This window comes from Pseudorasbora parva, chromosome 23, assembly GCF_024679245.1.
Source record: "Pseudorasbora parva isolate DD20220531a chromosome 23, ASM2467924v1, whole genome shotgun sequence".
In the NCBI taxonomy this organism is placed as follows: domain Eukaryota; kingdom Metazoa; phylum Chordata; class Actinopteri; order Cypriniformes; family Gobionidae; genus Pseudorasbora; species Pseudorasbora parva.
Genome location: NC_090194.1, coordinates 6,791,625 through 6,804,626, shown reverse-complemented (window position 1 = coordinate 6,804,626; position 13,002 = coordinate 6,791,625). Strand labels below are relative to the sequence as shown.

General features: G+C 39.0%; 1 protein-coding gene across 10 annotated transcripts in view; it reads left to right on the top strand.

The window, feature by feature from the left end:
• synj1 (synaptojanin 1) overlaps positions 1-12,959 on the top strand; it is a 35,077-nt gene extending 22,118 nt beyond the window's left edge. For 3 of the 10 annotated variants that reach the window (XM_067433473.1, XM_067433474.1, XM_067433472.1), the window contains 13 exons: positions 373-490; positions 655-867; positions 1,622-1,700; positions 1,809-1,971; positions 2,066-2,251; positions 3,285-3,323; positions 3,521-3,652; positions 3,844-3,876; positions 4,582-4,620; positions 4,867-4,913; positions 4,997-5,183; positions 6,029-6,303; positions 9,599-12,959. In XM_067433473.1, the coding sequence (XP_067289574.1) occupies positions 373-490; positions 655-867; positions 1,622-1,700; positions 1,809-1,971; positions 2,066-2,251; positions 3,285-3,323; positions 3,521-3,652; positions 3,844-3,876; positions 4,582-4,620; positions 4,867-4,913; positions 4,997-5,183; positions 6,029-6,303; positions 9,599-10,501 (2,414 nt within the window). In that variant the 3' untranslated portion in view covers positions 10,502-12,959. Of the gene's footprint in view, positions 1-372; positions 491-654; positions 868-1,621; positions 1,701-1,808; positions 1,972-2,065; positions 2,252-3,284; positions 3,324-3,520; positions 3,653-3,843; positions 3,877-4,581; positions 4,621-4,866; positions 4,914-4,996; positions 5,184-6,028; positions 6,304-7,318; positions 7,343-9,598 lie in introns of all 10 variants that reach the window. The other 7 variants (XM_067433477.1, XM_067433476.1, XM_067433480.1 and 4 more) reach the window with 6 other exon arrangements.
• The last annotated feature ends 43 nt before the right edge of the window (positions 12,960-13,002 follow it).

The following is a 13,002-nucleotide window of genomic DNA, read 5'->3' as shown; positions in this document are numbered from 1 at the left end:
GCGGTAAAAGAGTTAATGAAACAGACAGGACCCTAAATAATGCTACACATCAGATGTTTTCCCCCCAACAGTTAATCAAACATTCACATAAGACATAACAGATGTTTGCGTGAATACTCACCAAGACTGTAGTAATGAAATTCTGTGTATTTTTCCAGAAATAAAATGCATAAATCTCTCGTCTCAGGGGAATATGAGGGGGGAAGCACAATCATTTGAATATACTCCAGGGTTTCTACTGATACAAAGCCATATGCTAATCGCTGAAGTAACCCTTTAAACAAAAAACTAATTTGAAACGCAGTATAAAACAGCTTGCACTGCTCTCGGAAGTTACAATTTTGACTAGATCTGCCTGTGTGTGTTTTACAGCAGAAGAATTGGAGTTAAATGTAGTAGGAGCCCCAGTGAATGAGGAAGACCAGTACCCATGGAGCCCTGGAGAGCTCAAGTACTATGGTAGAGCAGAGCTCAAAACCTCTGATCACAGGTGAGAGAGACAACTTTCAGGATTTACACTGGCAACATTCAGGTCTATCTTTGTCCTTATTGCCACAATGATCAGGATCAGATAGTTAAATCACATTGTGAACTATATAAGCTTTTGTGTTAGAGACCACAGTTCTATTGCCATTAACATTTGTCTCTGGAAAGGCCTGTGGTGGCCATCATCGACATGGACGTACTTGAGGTGGATCCAGAGGCCAGACATCAGGTGTATAAGGAGGTGATCGCCCTGCAGGGTCCACCCGATGGAACCATCCTCGTCTCTCTCTGTGCTTCTGGTCCTGATGACTTCTTTGATGATGCTTTAATCGACGAACTTTTGGACAAGTTTGCTAATTTTGGCGAGGTTATTCTTATCAGGCAAGAATATTTTTGCATATATAATTAAATTATATTTAATTGCTATTTAACTTGATTTAATTTATACACTTACAAAAAGTTAAAAAAAAAAAAAAAATTTAAAGGACAAGGAATGTGACAGCTAAGATATTTATAATTTTACAAAAGATTTTTGTTATAAATAAATTATATTCTTAAGAAAATTCTGTTAATCTACAAAAATATTAAAGGTGGGATGGTTTTGGGGCGGTTCGCCCATAAATGAAAATTCTGTCATAATTTACTCAATTTCATGTTGAAAGAGGAGATTTTAAAGAATGTCGGTAACCAGACAGTTGACAGTAACTTCCATAGTCAACTGTTTGATTGCCAACATTCTTCAAAATATCTACAACAGAAGAAAATAAACTCATACAGGTTTGAAACAACTTTAGGGTGAGTAAATGACAGAATTTAAATTTTTGGGGGAACTATTTCCTTGAAGCAGAAAAAACTGTTTTCAAAATTGATAATAATACGAAATGTCTCTCGAGTGCTAATATCAGCAGATTATTATGATTTCTGAAGGATCATGTGAAACTGAAGACTGAATTTAACTTTGCCATCAGAGTAATAAATAACATTTAAAAACGTATAGACGTAAAATATATATATAAATGAAATAAATGCAGCCTTGGTGAGCATGAGAATCTTTTTTCTAAAACAAAACTTGTTTCTTTTTTTTTTACTCTTACTGACCCCACACTTTTGAGCAATAATTATTTTTCCTGGACAGGTTTGTTGAAGAGAAAATGTGGGTGACATTTTTGGAGGGATACTCCGCACTGGCAGCTCTGTCTTTGAGTGCCTCTACTGTAAGTGAATTTACTGTACAATAAGTTTCATTATTTAATAAAAAATAAAATTGGCATGCATTATACTGTATCATAATACTGACAGTTAATCTAATTGTCCACATGCAGGTGAATGGAAAGACTATAGACATTCGTCTGAGGTGTCCTGGTTGGATAAAGAGTCTAGAGGAAGAAATGAGTGTGGAGAGAATCTGCGGCAGTATCCCAACGTCCACCAGCTCCACCCTATTGGCAGAAAACTCTGACATGGGAGAAGAGTATGATATGGAAGGTTTGGCATCTGTTTGGTTTACATGGTTCCAAAATGCAACTTGAACCTATGGAAATATGGGACAGTATGGAGTTTTTTATTGCTGTGTTGACAGGTGATGTGGACGAGGAGGTTGAGGATATTTTACCCCAGCACCTGCAGCCTGGAGCAGGCATGGATCTAGGATCGTCCCCCAACCCATCCCCACGCAGCAGCCCCTGCCCCTCTCCTACCCATGGAGAGCCTGCACCCCCCATCCGGCCCAGTAGAGCCCCCCCACGCACCGCTGGACCACCACAGGGTAGTGCTGATATTTTTATTTCTACTCATCATAGATGAAACCTTCTGCTTGAAACCTTTTACTATCTACTATTTTACTACATTTTATTTATACACTACAGTTCAGAATTAAATCATCAAAGAATAAAAATCATCAAAGTAAAACACTGGTAAAAATCATTGAAAAAAAAGCATCAAATCAGCATATTAAGGATCATGTGACTGAAGATTGGAGTAATTATGCTGAAAAATCAGCTTTGGCATCACAGAAATAAATGAGTGTTTGATAACTTTGTAAAATTTCTGTATATTGATTTATATATGAAGGCCACAGGAAAACTAGATGTATTAAAATTGGTTTATGTGAAGATTGTTTTAAGTTAAATTAAAATTACAAATTGTTGTTTTTTTAAGGCCTAATATTTGTTGGAAATTATAGCTTTGGATTATACTGTAATGTTCAATGTCTATCATTAATATTTAAAAAAAATCAGTATCAGTAAGCACTATCGCTGCAGGAGTCAGATTACATTTACTGTCATGAATGAGCTCTCGTGATGAGAGCTGAGGTAATCGCGACCACACTCGCGGCATACATTCACAACGCGTGTTCAGTCTGGCGCATTTTCAGTTCATGTCTTTGGAAGCTTACCTTTCATAGAAATTCATTTGAGAAGTTAAAACACTTACATTGCTCACCATAGCTCCGTTTCCATGAATGCCTGCAGCTGCGAGCTGAGCTGTGAGTGTGATCTCCCATCCCTCATGCGCGGGTTGAAAACATGCGGAAATGGCTCCCTCTGCTAGCTGTAGTCTTTAGCCTTTGGCCAAAAATTATTTTCTTTTTTTCCAGAAATAAAATGCATAAAACTCTTATCTCAGGGGAATATGAGGCGGGGAAGCACAATCATTTGAATATACTCCAGGGTTTCTACTGATACAAAGCAATATGCTAATCACTGAAGTAACCCTTTAAATCTAGAAAATTGCTCACTAATCTCCACATACACAAATTCCAGTAAAATAATTTTCCTTTGTTTTTACACTGCAAAAAGGAGGATTAAGCCCAGCATGCATTAGAAGGGAACTGGCAGGTAAAGAGTGCTGTTTGTAGAGGTGTTGCTGATGTGCTTCAGTGGTTCCTGAGCTCTTAGAGTGTGTCTAAATGAATGTATGTGTGTGTCTCAAGGCTTCAGTGTGGTTTGCAGTGCGATAAGAGGAGCTAAATACCTCAGGCTGTTGTTTTGGCGGCTCTGATAATGGGATGTTTTTTTGTGTTTTTTTTGCTCAGGTTCTCCGGTCGATGGTCAGCCAGCTGGAGTTTCTTCATTTCAGGGACTAGAGCCAAAGCGCCCCCCTCCTCCACGCCCCAATGCCCCACCGGCCCGGCCTGCCCCTCCACAGCGCCCACCACCACCCTCAGGTACAACTATGAATTCTTTGTCAATGTTAACACAGGCATGACAATTGTCTGATCTTTTCTCACCAGAAGTCAAAATCCAAATGACACAAATTACCTGGGATTGAAACACACAAACAAATGTGTTCACTACATTAAATACTAATTTGTCACTTGTTTTTTGATTTCATTCGCATTTTACAATGTTTCTAAAGGAGGTTCTACACCTGATAGGAGAGATTCAGCAGGTAATGCTGTACATAATGTTGTCAGTTGGTTAGTTGCACCTGATATTAGGTGGGCCTAGATATTAAAAGTGTCTGGCTAACTTTTTTGAATGTAATGCACGATGATGCAGTTTTGTGTTCTGTTTGGTAGCGTTTCAAAGGCTTTTCCTCAGCCACATTGTAATTTTAGCTTTTTGTGGATTTAAAAAAAACTCTTTGCACTCTAGAAACTGTATTTTTGTTCATGATGTAATTTTTTTTGGAAACGATTTTAATTTTCTTTCAAAGGCTTTGCTGAGCCTCTCAATCTAGACTTTGATCTGACTGATTATGAAGGTAATTTCTGAAAGAAATTTAGACTTGAGAAGATTCTTGCTGTGTTCGTCCTTGTGACCTCCTGGTCAGTTGAGACCTCCTGCACTTGCTAACTGAAATAGACTAATTTATGGGGGACAAGAGTGTTCAAGTCGACCATCTTGCCGGGAAGCAGTGCATGAAGTCTCAGTTGTTCCAATGATTTTGATTTAGTTTTCAAGTGTGAAGTGCTGGGTTGAATTATTAGGAAGAAGTAGCTTTTGTAGTTGAATAGAGAAATAAATAAATGATCTCTCCATTAGGTAAGGAGTCTTTTGGCTCAGATATATTTTCTCCCTAGCTGAAGGCTGTAACATGGTGCAAAACTAATTTTGAAATTTGTAATAACTTTTTCCCTCATGCTGACAAAAGGACAAAAAAGCCCAGCATTAGCACGTGCAGATGTAGCTGGTGAGTTCTTATCTCGCTCATCAAAACATCATACATCTGTAACTGACAGAAAATGACATTCGGGCCTTCATGCCATGACTGTAAGCCTCAGGCTAGTTTTAGCATGAAATTATAACACTTTATGTTTTTAATTTTGTATTATAGACTTGACTGGTAATTGAATTGGACAAGTTCAAAATATAGGTTTTCTGATATTTTCACAAACGTATTACTGAATGTTTGATTATGGCATCGGCTGTTTTTCAGGTCGAGGTCAAGCAACCGGATCAGCCACTGGAGGTGCCCCAAGGCCGGTGGGTGGGCTAAATGACATGAATATTATTAAAAGCAAAAAAATAAGATGTTTATCATGTTAAATATTATGATTTCTCTTTAGATCCCACCTCGAGCAGGAGTTATCAGTGTCCCTCCTCAGGCTAGACCCCCTCCTCCGGCTCATCCCGGGGCCCCCAGACCCATAGCAGAAGTGCATCCTGGGGCCCCTCGACCTGCACCTGATAATCACCCTGGAGCTCCAAGACCCACTCCTGAACCCCAAAGCAAGCCATCCGAGCTGCCTCTGGGTTTGTTAAACACTTCTATTAATTTTACTTTTATATTATAATTTGTATATATACATTTCTGTGCTGCCCTATTATGATTTCTTAAATATTACCTTTTCATGCATTGTGTCTGCAAAGTTTTAAACATCAGGGGGCATGACAAGTAAAATGATTGTTTTCTAGAAGAAAGAACCGATTCTGAACACTTCCTGTTACATATGTAACAATGTAACAAATTAGCATAATGCCAGCCTATGGTTTTCACTAGTTCCCAGTGAACAATATCTACTTTGGCCCGCCCTCAAACACTGTAATTGTAGCTGAGGCTTGGAGGAGTTTGGTATAAGTTGTTGATGTTGGCATTTCGAGAAGACACCGTTTTCTGTGGTGCATTGCGTGCACTTAAAAAGGATGTGGACTTGCACTGCAATTGATACGCCGATGCCATCGTTACTGTTCATACCACTGTATCAAGTGCTGAGGAAGCCTCCAGAGCTGAAATTCATGTATGGTAATAGGCATTCAGTTTCTGATACACACTGTAAGCAGTAGACCAATCACAACAGATTGAGCCATTTGACCAATCAGAGCAGAGTAGGCTCGCGAAAAGGAGAGGTGAATCTTCTAACTGTTTTTGGACCTTGGATGCATGTAAACCTTTAGAAACTTTAAAATTGCCTAATGGGGCACTTTAATTTGAAAGTTTTTAAAAATGTATATATAATTTTATATGATTATATTATATATGATTTATATAATTATTGATATATTTTATACAATCTTATATATATATATATAATATGTATGTGTGTGTTTCACCATTTTAACCAATTTTTAACCACTAACCCTGCGTTTCTGTCTTTCAGGTCCACCCCCTGCACTGCCAGGTCCCATGAGACCTCAGATGATATCACCCATGCAGCCTCAGTCTATGTCACCAGTGCAGCCTCCTGTCCAAGCCCAGCTTCCTCCACCAATGCTGCCCACTATGTCTGCCCCTATGATGCCTCAGCAGGCCACCCTAGCATCTGCTGCACCCGCTGCCACCCCTCAGCCTGGACTAGCATCTCCCAAGCCTCCACCCCGGAGCCGGTCCTCTCACACACTGCCACCTGAGTCTGCTCCTCCTCCTACAACCCAGGTTAGTCCTTTTGCGTAGATGTCAAGACACAAGCCCTATGTTTTATTGTGATGAAGAGCAACACTCTTCTAAAAAGGCAAGGACATACAAGATAAAAAAAATTACAAAAAAATTTGCACATCCTAAACCCAAGCTGGGCTCAGGTGCAAGACAAAAAAAGATAAACAATGAATAGTAAAGAAAAATTATGTCTGCGCATTGAAATTATAGCTCCAGTGAGTCTGCTGGGTCAGATATATTTTCTTCCTATCTGAAGGCTGTAACATGCTACAAAAAAATGTAGCTCTCAGGAGCTCAGTGAATTCAAGCATGGTAACATGATATATTGCCACCTGTAAGTCCATTTGTGAAATTTCCTCACTACTAAATATCTTATGGTCAACTGTTAGTGATATTATAACAAAGTGGAAGCAATTGGGAACAACAGCAACTCAGCCACAAAGTGATAGGCCACGTAAAATCAGAGCGGGGTCATCACATGCACCACATCGCAGACCTCAGAACTTTTTGTGGTCTTCAGATTAGCTCAAGAAAAGTGCGTTGAGAGCTGTGGAAATCCTTCCCAGGAGAGTTGAAGCTGTTATAGCTCAAATGGTGAGCCACCTCCATATTAAACCCTACAGATTAAGAATAGGATGTCATTAAAGTTCATGTGCATGTAAAGGCAGGCGTCTCAAAACTTTTGGCAATCTAGTCTATGAACAGTGCGATGTTTATACTGATCAGGTCTTCATTAGCCCCCATTGAACCAATGTGCCTGATGAAGACCTGATCGTTCGAAGCGTTGTGCTGTTTAAAAATAAAAAGTATATATTGTATGGAGCTGTAACTTCAGTGTGCGTACATAATTGTTTCTTTTCTAAGGACCCACGAGATCCCATCCTGGGGTCAATAACCTGCTCTATGGGCCTCTTCCTCTTTCTTTTTTACTTTTCTAGTAATAACGACTTTGTCCAGGTGGTTCTCATAGTCATGTTTCGCTCTTCTTGATGCATGTGTCTCTCTCTTTCACTAGCAGGAGCAATCCTCAGGTTGACAGGTACTGGATTAAGTAATTTCTAGTATTTACGTCTTCATGGCACCATAGCCTGTAGTCACGATGTATGGGGTGCTCATACATATAGGATCCTCCATGTTATAGTTGTTTATTCCCTTTCCATCTTTAATTTGACCTTATTTATTTTGAATATCAGAACATTATAATGTAAAACTTAACTTGAACCCCTTGATAATAATGTGTGTGTGTGTATATATATATATATATATATATATATATATATATATATATATATATATATATATATATATATAAACAAAGGACCTAGTTTTGAGGTTTATTAAGTTCAACAAGGGGTTCAAGGAAAGTGCCATCCAGTATTTGTTGTGGGTATTGTTTGTTTTTAATCTGTGATATCTGTTGTAGCTGTTTTCAGTGTTTCTTGGACAAGAAAAAGCAATTATATTAGTAAATAGCCTCACATTGGCTCTTGTAGACTTATCTATATGATTAGCACACTAATCATATTTTCTGGTGTTTGTTTTATAATAGACACTTTAATAAACTTTTAAATACATTTTTCAGTTTTTAATTTTTATTAAGTTGTCATTGCACCATTTATGTTGTAACTAAGTCATCATGATTATCAAAACTTGTTATAAACATTGTTTAAAATTAAAAGTCAACATGAAACAACATGAGTTTTCAACTAATTTTACGTCTGTAATAATGAAACAGGATATTTAAAGGTGCATTCAGTAATTTGGAGCTAATTTACTAAATTACTATGTAAATAACCTAAAATAAGTGTATAATTGTATTGCTACTATTTGAGGGAAATTTCTGAGTTATATTATTTAACTAAAAAAATGGTACAAATTTTACTGTTCTGGGTCATAAATGACCCCAACAGCCAAAGAGGGGCTATTATTTATTAGGAGGGGTAAATGAGATCTAAATAATCTAAAATACTTTTTCAGTGAAGTTAATGTTATGACATTTCATAAAACATAAAAATACACTCTTAATGCCCTTTTACACCGGAGGCGTAACGAAAAAGTGAATTTTGCATGCAAATATTTTGCGTCAAAACCATTCACATCAGCCGCGACACGAATTTGTGACGTTTCAGAGATCCAACATTCCAAAACATTCATGGCGACAGCTGAGAAAACACGGGCACTTCATCATTCAGTGAAGATGGGCTTTTAATTTTATTTAAAAGAACGAAAATAAGTTTTGGGTGCATCCAGTCTTAAAAGAACAGAGAGTCTGAAGGGGAGGATGCTGATCTTGTACAGAAGCTAAAACTTTATCATGGCCGGTTCTGCACTTACTTTCGAATGTCCGTGGGACAATTTAAGGAGCTCATCCAGAGACAGCAGCGCATCTGACGACGAGACAAACACACACTTCAGGGAAGGGAACCGATCATCCGGAGCAGCTGTTTCCACAGTCGTACTGATGGCAACACGTTCACTTTTCATAATCGCGGACACAAGGTTTAGAAAAAGAAAACAAATGTATTACTTAAAGGTTAAGTTATTGCTGTCTGATGCCTACAGTGGGTAAACACAGCTGCATCTGTACAGCTTTAACTAGTCCTACAGCCGTAATCCCCTGAGAAATGACATACCTGGCAAAGGTTAATGTTGATTGAATAGCTAGTGACATCAACTGGACATTTCGTCACCTTTGTTTCCATGTATTTCATTGGTTAAAAGTGTTTCAACACTGAATAAATATATTTTTGTCAGGTTAAATATTGATAGTTGGTCACTCAAACCCCTTTATCTAAACTTCTCTTCTTAACCGTCGGACTCGCACATTTTTTTACACTTTTTATCCGCATTTGTAGTTCTAATCGAATCCTCGTCCAACTCGCAGGGGGTTATGGGCAATATCAGCCGTTAGAGTGCGCATCGATCCGCACTTCGAATTCGGACCGGAAATAGTAAATCATCCGGGTATCTTTGGAATACTCTTTTCAACATACTACAATTTGGGACATACTAATTCTATTTTTTTTCCAACTTAAGGCACTTAGAGCGCTACTACAAAACCCTGAGGCGCAGCTGGCGGCTAAAACGCGAGGGTGCATAAACACTGTGCAAAATGCTCACTGCCAATAGAAAAAAAAATCACCATTAAAAAAAACAAAAGGAGGGTTAAAGAAGGCTACAAAAACAATTCCCAATATATACATTCAAATGTGATTTCATGTTGACTTTAAAACGTCAGTATGTACTAGCTTCTCATCACATCATAAGTTTGATTTATTTGTTTTTCTTTCCCCAGGCCAAAGACATGAATGGAGTCGAAAGAGAAGCACAATGGAAACTAGACCCCTTCAACATGCTTAACAACCAGTCCCTCTTCCAGAACGCATCGTTCTCCGCTTCTCTCCCTCGCTCCTCTTCCTCATCCACCCCCTCCCCCTCTTCTTCCTCTACGTTACCCAGCTCCCTCTCCCTATTCACATCTCCTGACACCAGCTACGCTCCATGTCTCCTTCCTCCACCCGTTACCTCTCGCAGCAAGTCCCAGGAGACCCTCCGTTCATCCCCCAATCCGTTCCTCGCAGACACCCAACCCAGACCCAACAGCACCAACCCTTTCACCGGCAACCTGCTGTCCTCCCCTCCCCGATCACTCACACCTGATTTCTACACCCAGTATCAGGCCCAAGCGGCCAAGCCTGGCCTGGACAGGGCCATGTCGGCTGTGGTTCACAGTTCCACTCTTCCACCATCTTTCTCCAGACAACAATCCTTAGTTCCTGCTACAGCAGCAGCCCCAACCAAACAGACCCAAAGGTGGGTCACCTTTGATGACGATTCAAACTTTTTCTCAAGAAATGCTCCATCCGCAGTTGGGACCGGGTCGCCTCTTATACCCGCAGCCTCATCTCTTCCCTTCCCACAACCACAGAGCAGCTTCCCCAGCTCAGGCTTTGACTTCCCTTCAAGAAAGGCTCCATCTGCATTTGGGATCGGCCAACCACTTATACCCGCAGCCTCATCGCTTCCCTTCCCACAACCCCAGAGCAGCTTCCCCAGCTCAGGTTTTGACATGGACAGCAACTGGACGTCGCTTCCCACCTCTTCGTTCCCCACGATCCCCCCTCCGATCCCAACCAGGACTAATACCAGCATCAAAAACACCCACATCCCTTCCATAAATGAATTTACAGAGAGATGATACAGCGGAGAACATGTGAAATATGGAGAAAATATTATTGTGTATCTATAAGTGTATGGTTTGTATAAAAGTGCGGTAGTGGAAGTGTTGACCAGTTCGTACGAAATAAATGAATCTGGCTTTTTCTTTTAGCCCAATACAGACAGGAAACCAAGAAGAAATTATGCGTATCAGTATGTTTTTTTTAAGATTTTAAAATAATGGGCAGAGATGCAAATGAACCTGCATATACATGCACACGCATATGTGTGTGAAATTTTACAATGGCCAGATTTGCACATTTAGACCGTCAATCATTCCGCATCAAGCTACATAATCAGATGTAAAAAATGTACAAAAATTAAATTAAATATCAGTTTCATTATTTACTCACCCTCATGTCAGTACCCTGAACGTTTCCTTTGGTCCATTCAATGGGTCTCCCTGGGGTTGTTTTGGACCCCATTGACTTCCATTGTAAGCACAAAGCCAGTCGAAACATTCTTCAGAATATGTTCAACTGAAGAAAGCAAGTCAAACTGAATTGTAATGACATAAGGTGAGTAAATGATGATAGATCGTTCATTTTTTGGTGAAATATCCCTTTATTCTGTATAATGTGTTATCATCAAACGCACAGATTTAAAATGCCTGGCTGGTTCCGACCTCCATCATATCCGTTAAATGGGCTAGACAGTGAGCCAAGATATGTTTTGTTGTTGATCTCATTATGAATGTATCTTTCTCTGGTTTCTATTGCCTATATGTTTAGAGTGTGGTGTGCGCAGTACAGTTGCTGTACTTTACTCCATACTCAAACCGAGGGTCTAATTTCTATGGGTGTTCAAGCAAAAGACCCCCTCCCACCCCATGCATCCTGTAGCACGAGCAATGTGCTTAGCTTGTCAAAATATATCTTCTATACATATTCATAGTGATTATATGTCTTCCTAGTGGGGAAAAATGTAAAGTAGTTCTGAATTGTGTTTATATTTGCAGCATATACATGCCATATCTAAAGTGCACTGAAGAGCTCGGAAGAGAGCACACGTGGGTCACGGTGGCCCTCTCGTTCATCGACACTGTATTTACATCCGCTTTCAGTCTCATCAGATCCAAAGCTCACGACAGAACTGCTGTATTTAACAAATGTGTAGTGTGCGTGTTTGATTTGGTGGGTTCCTCCTTCAGGATGTTGGTCATGCTTTCTTTTGTGCAATGTGTTCGCTCAATGAAAATATTTTTTTAATTTCGATGAACAGGTTGTTGATAAATCTATTTATTGTTGTGTGGAGGAATACTGTGCTGTATTTTGGAGTGTGACGTCTGTTTCTGTGTTCTTTAGCTGTTCGTGCGAGTGAGCTTGAGTGTTTGCGTTGTCATGTTGAGAGATTCGGATATCTTTGTTATGAATCATTATAGCATAATGTCTTTAAAGAGGAATATATTTGTTATGGTATCAAGTATGGTATAATCTTAAGGGGAAGTCACAGATGGATCATGAATGCCATAATATTTAAAACCACCATCATATGTTGTTTAATAATGCCTTAGACATTTTTGAGAAGTTCAAATGTGTTTGAGCGCCCAAGAGTGTGTATTGGATTCTTATTGAGTAATGGTTCAGCCTCAGTTGTTTTTGTTGATTGTACAGCCTTCCAGACTGTGTAATGATGCATTATGGGTGAATGATCATCCTTCAGGCACTGATTTTATGTGTGCAGTTCATATTATGCATTTTTTTATATGTCCCTCAAGGGCATAATGATTCAGTCTTGGTTAACGTGTAGGTATTTCAGGAAAGCAGTATTTTACTTGTACTTTTGTTCCTCGTTTACATTTTAGGTACAGAATGTTCGCCTGGGATGTGTTGAGCAACATATTTTGGCTTTGAGCTTATAGATATATTTTTGAACCTGAAAAGCACTAAAAAGTTTGTCTCTATTTGGGGTTTGGTTGAGGAAGGGGTCAGAAAAAAGCCAGCCAGCAAGATTATGTGTACTAATGCATGAGAAAACCATTCCAAAATGCATTCCAAAGCGCTAACTGTGAACATTTCCAGAATACAGACAAGTATCGGGTTGTGGATAATAAACTCTATATATTTTTCTTTTGTTGACTGATAAACACAACGTAACCACTTTAACATTCAAAGGCATTAGAAGTCATTTGTTCAGGTGTTCTGTATGAAATGAAAGCGTTAAACCTGAAATTGCCAGCGCCAGTTATTAAAAAGAAGCAAGGTTTTATAGGAATTAATTAACTCCTTTTGTGAAGTTAACGTTCCTTTGTAGCTTTTAGCCCTGTAGTGAACAAAAGTCTGTGGTATTAATCTTAAATGTATGTATACACAAACCACAAATCCGCAATTCAGTAACGAGTACTCGATCTGTAATTTAAGTGCATACCATAAGTGCACATTTATGTATGGAGCAATCGATGTTGTATGTATGCAATAATAAATGTAATTCAACATGAATTGTATTGGTATTTATCAGATCGTATTACATGTGACAAAATAT